This window comes from Vipera ursinii, assembly GCF_947247035.1.
Source record: "Vipera ursinii genome assembly, chromosome: 2".
In the NCBI taxonomy this organism is placed as follows: Eukaryota; Metazoa; Chordata; class Lepidosauria; order Squamata; family Viperidae; genus Vipera; species Vipera ursinii.
Window position 1 is genome coordinate 94,052,815 of NC_139513.1, and position 10,466 is coordinate 94,063,280.

Here is a 10,466-nt window from a genome sequence, read left to right on the forward strand (position 1 = left end):
AGGGAGATGGGTGGTTAAGAAATATGAAAAATGAATGAATTCCAGCCCTACCAATGAAAGCTTATGCCATAATAAAAATTTTCAGTACCATTACATTTTCTTTTTGCTATAATACCCTGACAAAGCTAACTTTTTGGAATAAAATTATTTCCTGTAATTACATTCTTATAACAACCTTCACAGATTCATTTAAATAATTACACAAAGTTGTGGGACATCCTATTTTAAAACTACATTTAAGAAGGAGAATCTTTAAATAATATTCTTGAAACTGAGAATTTGAAAACTCCAAGCTGAGTAATCAGTATATACACCCAATTAGTAGCTCTGAAATTCCTTTTCTTTTGCCAGGTTCAAAGTAGTTCTTCAAATAAATATTTCTGAACACAATTTTACCACAATTCAATGTCCATGCTGCGCCATTTCATTGTGATTAAACATGCCAAATATGTGTTAAATTACCTTTATATTCAAAGCCATTTAAAGCTACTACAGAGATATCTGCATTAATGCAACTTTAAATTCCTTGTATTTCACACCCAGTGATGAAAAAATTAAATAAAATCATATATATATCGTTACATATATATTTCAACCTTCCTTCAGAAATTCAAAATAACATATTTACTATTTTATTCTCACAATAATATTATCAGGTGGATAAACTAGGAGATAATATCTGGCAAAGTGATCTCTATGACTAAGGAGGGCTTTGAATATGAACTTCTCCAGATCTAATCCAAATCTCTCAACAATGAGACACCAAGGTTCTCAGATCTGGGCTGCCAAAGTGTGGCTAACCACAAAATAGCACTAAAACTGTCAGTATCTCTTTGCCACCTAGATTTTTGCTTGTCACTCTGCTGTGCACCATCTCTTTAAAATAGTATTTACTTAACTACTTAAAGGTAAATTTTAGCTGATGGACCCAAGTTAAGTTAAATGCTTCATGTTTCTACTATAAATTAGTTAAAAGCTAAACAGAAATCGGTGTTGAGTCAGGAGAAATGCATAGAAGTCAGTCGTATTAAATCATTATAGAATTTGATTTAGATGTAGTACAGTGAGTGAACCCATCTTCTAACCAGCTTTGGAGAACTGGCAGGAAATCAAGACACCCTGAGGTATATTTTAATTCCTCCTAGCTTTGTTTCTGATTATTCTTTTGTCTTTTCTTTCTTGGCAGGTGAATAAAGAAAACTTTTCAATTGGTTGCCATGTAAAGCTCTTACCCAGGAACTGAGAATTCACTGTGGAAAGCAATTTGACTTTTTTAAAATGCTGCCTAGGTTTCCTTTTTTCCCAGACAACTTAAGAAAGCATGAATACTGTTGTACCCTCCCTTACGGAAAAAAAATCAGAAATAGGGTCTTTTGAGTAAAAGGCCTGCCAGCTGAAATGCCACAGCATTATTTCCATTCTTCTGGAGCTCTATAAATTAAAGACAGCTCTTAGTTCTTTACATTTCATCTAAACTCCCTAAATTTTGCTGCAAAAGTAGCTGTAACTCTGATTGGACATAATGTCTTTTTTGTCTTTTTATTTCTCCTGCCATTTGATGATTTCCTCAACATTATTAAAAAAAAAAGCCAGCGTGACCTAAGCAGTTATTAACACATCTATTATCATGTGAGAGCACATTTTTCTTTTTAAACTAGAATATTCCAGAAATTCAGTGAATAAATATTGTTTCAAATAGAATTCAGCTTCATGAATATGTCAGAAAAATTCTGGGGAAGAATAATTTTGATGTTTAAAAAATGTTAAACTTCTCTAAGCTGCTCAACATTTTACGCTAATCAAGTCCAAAGTTGTTAGCTGAAAATGTTATTTAAAATTAAAAGTAAACCATTTTCTTGACATCAATTTATTGACTAATGAGTTGATTCTCATTATTTCTACCAAGCTTTCTGCTCCTGAATAAGAGGTGGGATATAAAACTAATAAACAAACATGGGTTTACTATATGCATAGCCTTGCAGGGATAATTTGCTTTATTTTCTTCTCATAAAACCCTCTTAAAACTGTCACTAGGTTTACATGTACTAAGTAACTGTTTAGCTATTATTGACTAAATAAACTGAACTTGTTAAATTCACACCTTCAATTTATTCACAAATAGCATTATGCATGAAAGAGCATTAAAATGATCGTGAAAAGCCCTACCCATTTTATGTGCATATAATACGTATTAAGAAGGAATGGAGTTTCAATTACAATTGCATCCACCATCTTGACTTTTTTGAATCTTTTTCCCACCAAGTCCCCAAACATTATGTTGTGTGATTTAGGCCAGTACCACAGTTAAAGTTACAAAGCCAGTTTCTTTCTTTCTTCTTGACTGAATTATTATCCAAAATCTGTTGGCTATAAAATGGCACCAGGAATGTTTCCTTGTTACATAAAGAGCAAATTTTTCTCTAGAGCTTTGTACTATTTTTGAATTTAAATATGTTTTTCTTTTTTTTCCTGGTTCTTCACTTACTCTTACAAACCTAGACAAGCAACATGCACTTATTAAGGGCATTAGGAACTTTATAGAACTTTGATTATATGAGTGAATTTACAGCCATGTAATTGAAGACTACAGAGCTCTGAATGGGGTCACATACATTGGCAATACATTCTATAGCTACATAGTGCTATTCTAGCTCTTTCCAGGTGTGCCACATTGAAATAATAAAAAGGCTATATTATAAGATCCAATTATTGACAGTTACTACAAGTGGAAGACAATGGAAAGCAAATTTATGAATATCCGTCTATTCATTTGAGCAGCTGTTTGGCATTAGTTTGTCCAAGCATTATTTTACTTTTGAATATTCATATAACTTGGATTTTGTCCATACAGATATTTGTCTAAAGACCACTGAATATAAATGTACCAGTACTGATAAGATTTTTCCACATTAATGCAAGAGAAATATGTCTTGTTTTTTAATGCCGCATTTTTTCAGAAGTCCTTTCTCAGTAACTCATATGTTCAAAATTAAGAAATAAGAATGCCACAGAAGCAGCTGAAGTAAATAATAGATGAATATCTGTTACTAATTTAGAAATAAAACTTCCATGGATGTGCTAAGGAGTTATTGCCACCCAGTCTAGGAATAGGCACAACAGTACACAAGCTGGATTTGAGCAGAGAGTCCCTGCTATTAGGTGCTCCTAACCCTATGTACCTTAATTCAAAAGGAAATCCCTTTCTATTCAATGGAAAATAATTTAGTCCTAGAACTCCAAGTATTCTAGAGTCATTTTGTGTATTTTCATTTGTGCTTTTTTGGTGTGAATAAGAGATCATTTCTGTATTCAAGAAGAATTCAAAAGCTATTTTAAGCAACAATTATGACAACTTTAAAACTCATAAACTTGCAAGACATTATTAAATTGTGTATTCGACTTTGTCACTAAAACACAGTTGAAACAAACCCATCAGCCGTGACATTTTAAGTATTACCCTTTGATAACTCCAACTAAATCTGAGAATACTTCTTTGCCTCTTAGAATTTTTTTTAATCTAGACAATTTAACCATGTGGACTTATGGAATCTTCCACTACAATGAACACTGCAAGTTAATATCTATCATCTATCTATTTATTTATTTGTTAAATTTATAGCCTACCTTTCCTAAAGGAGCTCAAGGCTGTATAAGTACAACCTCTAATTTTCCTCCACAAGAGCACCGTATGGAGGAATGTTGGTCTACATGAAAATTACTAGCTTGAAATTACCCACTGAGTTTCTGTGGACATGGGTAAATTTGAATCTGGATCTTCTAGGTACAAGCTCTTAACTACTACAGTACCCTGGCTCTCTATGTTCTTTCATAATTTTAATTGATTGTGCCAGTGAGAAATATAGAATAAAATATAAAACAATATTTTTTCCATAAATTTGGCAATCAATGGTGGAATTCTATGACTTCACAATCATTACACAAAAATCTGTAATGTAAGCAGTAAGCCATCATTATGTTTTTCAGGTCTACCCAAATGTGTGACTTCCACTAAGATGCATGTGCAGTGATTGCCTTAGGACAAGGGTAGGCAACCTTGGCTCTTTTATGACTCGTGGACTTCATCTCCCAGAATTCCAGAGCCAGCTTTGCCTAAATCTGTGCTGGCTCAGGAATTCTTGGAGTTTTGAAGTCCACAAGTCATAAAAGAGCCAAGGTTGCCTACCCCTGTCTTAGGGCATAGTTTTGGGATGAAGATAATCATCATCACGATTTGAATTAAGTTCACTCAGATGGAGCAAAACAAAGCAATCTCTATCAAAGACATGTGACCATATTACCGTACTTTATTATTTGGTCTGGTATCACTTTATGATAACTGCATCCAAAAGCCAAACATTCTATTAAAATAAAGAAAAGTGTTGCACCTTCAAAACACATAAAATATTTCAGATATACACTTTCCTTTCACAGAATTCTGTACAGAAAAGGCTTCTGAATTTGGAGAAAAGCCCAGACTATTTTAAATCTGACATCAAAGACAATACAAGAAATGGCCCTTCCTCATTAATGGATGATGCCAAACATGAGGATGAAGGGACAAAACCAACATCAGCATATTTTTTTCTACCACATAGAAAAACATGAGTAACATGTGCATCAGGCACAATCTACAATTATCTCACGTTATGACATCATCATTATACAAATGATGCAAATTATTTGGCAACTCCTGCCAAATCAATCACCAGTCAAAATCATGTCAAATTCACAGAAAACCTTTGGATGGTTTTCAAAAATATTATTAATCTGAGAGTACAACTTTGTATTTTTTATTTATTTATGCCCAGATTTATATGTCACATCCTTCTCCTAGAATCCCAGGCTACTTGATTATATGTTTTATTGTGAGCCGCCCTGAGTCCTTCAGGAGATAGGGCGGGATATAAATCCCATCAATAAATAAATAAATAAATAAATACTTACAATAGAATACTGTAACTAAGCCATCATACAATAACATAAAAATATTACAACAAATAATAAAAATCCACTTGATTATATCAACAAGGTTCATAGTTGCACAATGCCATAATACAATGTTTATGGTTTCATATGCTGCATAAAGACAACCAATTGTGGCAACAAACTTTATGTAAAACATAGCATAGCATAGCACAGAAACCTAAATTTTTGCCCCAGATCAACCAAGTATGTGTCAAAATTCTTTCCCAATGCCTAGGGATTTGGAAGTCTGGAGAGAGAAGAATGGGTTTCAGTTTCAGTTCTGGATGACAAGAGGGCATCGAGAAGCAAGTCGCAACCATTGAGGGCCTTTGCCCAATTCAACATTTGAGCCAATAACATCTGTTTCTGGATGAGGAGATCCTACTCATGACTATGCAAAGCTTAATCATCTTCCACACCAATTATTGTAGAACAGGGAGGGGAACCTTGGTCCTTTTATGACTTGTGGAATTCAACTGGCATGGCTGGCTCAGGAATTCTGGAGTTGAAGTCCACAAGTCATAAAAGGGCCAAAGTTCCCCACCCCTGCTGTAGAATGTTCTACATCACAGATGTCAAACTCACCGTGTCACGTGACGTGCATTGCTGGAGCTGGGGTGGACACAGCCTCCGTATGATGCAACCAGCCCAAGGACCAGCAGTTTGAAATCCCTGTTCTACATGGAGCTCCACTTGGAAGAACATTCAAAAGTTGCAACTAGTTCAGAATGTAATGGGGCAAGCAGTTCTGAGTGTTTCTCTAAAAAAACACACTGACTTCCAATGAGCTTCTAGATTGCAATTCAAGATGATGGTTAGTGTCTACATGGCACAGAGCCATGTTACTAGTGGAACTTATTATCTCAGATTGTTTGGCTCACCCCACCAGCACTGACAGAGTGGCCATGTTCCTGGTATCTTCCTTTAAGCAATGCCATCTTATGAGACTCAGGAACTATGCTTTCACCACTGTAGCATCTGCTTTGTAGACCAGCATTCCTACAGGGCAGAATGGCCCTGTTGGTCTTTCATAAGGGACTACAGACCTGTTTTCCCTCCCTCAGGCATTTGCACCTGATATTAGGGGAGATTTGTTAATTTATTGTTTCTTATCAATTACAAAACAGAAACAACTGTTTGGATCTCTGGCATACGATATAGCGATTGACTGTTGTAATTTCTTAATTGATTTGTTTTGCTGTTTTCTGGTTTTAAGTTAGCCACTCAGAATCACAGTACTGTAATGAGATGAATAGCCACATATATTGTTTAAATAAACAAATAAATATTGGGCCAACTGTTGGAATTCAGAAGAGTATGTAATCCTACATATCAATTACAGAAATAATTGACAACGATTTTTGATTTGCTTCTCTCCTATGGTTGGCTGGTTAGATTAGATTGAAGTGGCTTCACTTTTTTTGTTTTGATAGAATTTATTATCTATTCCTTTTATTTTATTTAGTGCCATTTGACTTCATACAGGCTCTGGGAAATTCACACTATAAACAAAGAATCCAAGGGATAATATATCCAATTACTTCCTATACCAAATTTAGAAGTGGCCACATCTTTTGGATTCTCCTATTGTTTGTTGTTTTAGCATCAAAAGGAAAGAAATATCAACTAACTTGTACTCTTCACAGGGATAGGTGGCTGATTACCTTCTGTTTTAAGGGATTCCTCCTTGCCACTCCTTTAGCAGGTCAGCTAAATAATACTCATGTGTACTATTTTTTATTTATTAATTTGTTGCCCATCTCACCGGGAGATGTATATTGCTTTTGTTTTCTTTTAGTATATTTTTAGGTCTACCTTCAGGTGTCAATATCTGGCAATTTCTTTACTTTGCAGCAATATCAATATTAATGGCTTTTTCATTTTCTTTCCCTAATTATGTACCCTGCTGTGTTGAAGTGGATTGCAATTTACACATTCTGTTAGACTGAGGATATATGCTAATCCAGTTTATCTGATCGGTATCAGATTTTAAAGGATTGAAAGAGCCACAGAAGTCAAAAGGCCAGATCCTTCTCTGAAAAGTTTATCAAAATAATGAGAAAATTGAGACAAGAAGGGAGAAAGAAAATAGAAATGATAGCAAGTTAAGATAAAACAAGATAGTTAACTAAGACATGCTTGGAAATCCTGTCACATACCAGGTCACATTTAAAAAAATGTGTCTTTTAAAAACAAATGGATTTTAAATAAGTGTACGGTAATAGTATTTGTTTTAGAAATATTCAATGCTGGAATATTTCTAAAAAGGCCAAAAATTATAGGATGCAGATTAGTCATGTAAAAACAGAACATATTATTGCAGAAATATTTTATTTGTACAAATGAAAGGCAGGAAAGCATAATCCAAGCCTATTTCCTGATGGCAAATTTACTAAATGTGCATTATATCCCAAGTGAACCAATTCCAAGCACATTTTTTAATGTTTTGGCCATTATGAGGACAATTAAAACCCTATCTTATCTTCTTCTCCCATCTTTTAAGTTACTGAGCCAAACTAAAATGAGTTTTGATCTAAAATATATAGATTAATGACAACTCAGCATTAGAATGTGGTCTGTAGACAACTACAGTTTTATATTTTAATTAGTTAACTTGCAGCATCACAGTCCTATTTAAGCTTCTTCCATATGCTCACTTGATTTATTTACATAGAAATTAACACAACTTACATTTTGGAAACTTTTCTATACTACTGCTCACTAATTATAGATCCAGGATTTTGTACCATGCCTCTACCCGACAATTTTTTATAGTATGAGGGAATAACGCTTCGATGTCATTTTCTGTAAGCTTTTACATTTAATTCTTAGACTGTGAATGAAGGATAATTCATTAAAAAAAGGCCCGATATTGCTCTTGTAAACATCATGCAGACCAGTCCAGAACGAAAAACTTGCCACACACACACACACACACACACACAAAAGTCGGATGTTTGCCAACCCTTGTACCTCGATAAGCCTACCTTCACTCCTTAGCACGTAAAATCTTATTAAGAACTTACTGTACTGTATGCAGTGGCTGATCTCACCTCTACAGGGCAGAGATCTTAAACCCCCCCCCCCGCAAAAAAAGCCCACCAGATTCCAAAGGATGAGGGACAACCACGGGGTAAACTACGCTTTCCACGGACCGAACGAGATTGCTTCCACGGGAAGGCAAGCCTCTCTCTTGGTTTCTTCTCTGGGCAAACCCTAAACCAGTCAGAGCCCATGAAACTTAAAAACAAGCTCTTTGTACGCGATCGCCTAAAACAGCGTTTCCCAACCTTAGGAACTTGAAGATGCGTGGACTTCAACTCCCAGAATTCCCCAGCCAGCATAGCTGGCTGGGGAATTCTGGGAGTTGAAGTCCACGCATCTTCAAGTTCCTAAGGTTGGGAAACGCTGGCCTAAAAGCAGCCAATGCCAGAAGAGCCTCTTCGAAGGGTAGTAGTACCGTGCACCACAGTCACCTTGATGGAAGAACGGCGACTCTCCTGTACGACGGGCGGATTTTCCACAAGGCCAAACCGAGATTCCCGAAATCCGATCGCGGACAGATTTCCACCCTACCCTTCACCCCCAGCCTACCCCACCCCTAGCTCTCTGCCAAGCCCGGCCACGCACCGGCTGCCAAAGGCGATCTCCTCCCACTTTCCCCTCCTTCCCCTCCCCTCGGCTCGGCGCCCTAACCTCGCGTCCCACCCACCCAGCCTGCCCTTCTCCTCCTCTCCGCTCGGTACCTTCCGTGTGGCAGCTGGAAGAGAGGATGGTGTTGGGAGGTCGGAAGAGGTAAGGCAGGTAGCGGGAAAAGCATTTCATCTTCCAGCGGCCGAGGTGGATTTATGCAAAAGTGAGGGGTAAACAGTCCTCCCGATCCATGGGGCTGGGCGGGCGAGGCTACATGATGGATGCATTCTACGGCATGCCGCCAATTGCCGAGCGAGCGAAGTCACCACCTCTTGTGGCCGGACCCCATTTTGCCAGCAGCCCCAGCCAAAGAACCGCCTCGCATTTCTGCAGGCGTCCAGCGCCAACTCCGAAGCCCCCCTAGCAAGCAGGGCGAGGTTGCTCATTGGCTAAAGCTCCTCCGAGTAGGATTTGCTGACTAAGTCCCTCCCGCTGGTAAAATACACAGAAGCAACCGGGGACGGACGGCGGCGTGTGATAATAATCCTGGAAAGCTCTTTTGGCGGGGAAGGTCGGCCCACTGCGCGGGCGTGAAAGAGCCTTGGGAATTGCAACGGCAAATTTCAGGGCGCCGGCGTTGGAGCGAAGGGCGAGGCCGATTGCTAAGGGTTGTAACGTCAAGGTTAGCGTTGCACATAAAGGGCAAAGTTCCCGCATTGTCAGCTGGACTGGGCGCAACTTCAGCCAAGAGACGGAAAAAGAGAACTCTACAAGATGAGATCATTCGGGAAGGTCGCGTTAAAAGAAAACCAAGGACGATGTCTATTCTTATTACAGTATGCCTTTACTCTGGCTTTGTTTTTTTTCTTTCGTGGTGGAGAAATTTCATAGAAGCAAAAGAGAAATTCCTTTTGGACTAAAATCTGTGCAAGGCTACTTAAAAAAGCTGAATGCAGTTAGTTCAACTGAGTTTGTTCCCAGGGACATGTGCATGGGGGAGCAGTTGTTTAGCCTCATCTTTTCAATGCTGCCTTGGGTTTTTTTGTCCCTTTTGGCAGCAAAGTGCAAGGTGTGTTGGAAGCATCTTTTCTTTGTAGGAAAAATCCAGAGAAAGAAATATTTTGGGAAATATTAAAAAGGCAGAATATATTTCTCCGAAGGAATAATGGAGATCTTTAAAAAGCAGAAACTTCTCCATCCCCCAGCCAGAAAACTCAGCAGAAATCAGCTTTTAGAAATGCAGATGTAATAATCCAGGGCTTTTCAACCAGTGGTACGGGTACCACCTGTGGTACATTGGCAGCTGGCAGGTGGTATGTGACCATCCTAGAAAAGTGGTAGCGGGGGAGGGGCATGAGCTGAACCAGTGGCAGCACCGCACAAGCCTGAGCGAGAGACAGACGGCTGGAGCTGCAGGGCTGTCGGGGCTCAGCAGAAGCGCCAGGATCAGCCCCAGGCACCAGCTGGAGCTCGGCACTGATCCTGGTGCTTCTGAGCCCAGAGGAAGCGCCGATCAGTTGGAATGTTACAGCATCTCCAGGGTCTTGTGATTTACATTCAGATGCTTGGCAACTGATTCATATTTACAACGGTCACAGTGTCATGTGAAGTGACCAAAACCTGCTGCAACCACCCAGCATATTGGGGGGGAATAAAAACCAAACACTCCCCACCCCACCCCCGCTGCCAATCCTCAACAGAAATGCTCACAACAATAAAAACCTCAGTCAGGAGGAAGAGCGCCGCCGGGCAGGCAGGCGGTTGTCTTGCTTGGCTGTGGCTTGGGGGGCACTTTTTTCAGTGCCATTGTAACTTTGAACAGTCACTAAGCGAACTGTTGTAAGTCGAGGACTACCTGTACTTCATCA

General features: G+C 38.6%; 1 protein-coding gene across 1 annotated transcript in view; it reads right to left on the minus strand.

Moving 5' to 3' along the window:
• Positions 1–8,793, minus strand: part of PPP2R2B (protein phosphatase 2 regulatory subunit Bbeta) — a gene marked incomplete at its 3' end in the record, with an annotated part of 279,756 nt that extends 270,963 nt beyond the window's left edge. Inside the window, exon 1 of the mRNA XM_083355382.1 lies at positions 8,712–8,793. Coding sequence (XP_083211508.1) covers positions 8,712–8,790 — 79 coding nt within the window. The 5' untranslated portion in view covers positions 8,791–8,793. The remainder of the gene's footprint in view (positions 1–8,711) is intronic.
• Between the last annotated feature and the right edge of the window lie 1,673 nt (positions 8,794–10,466).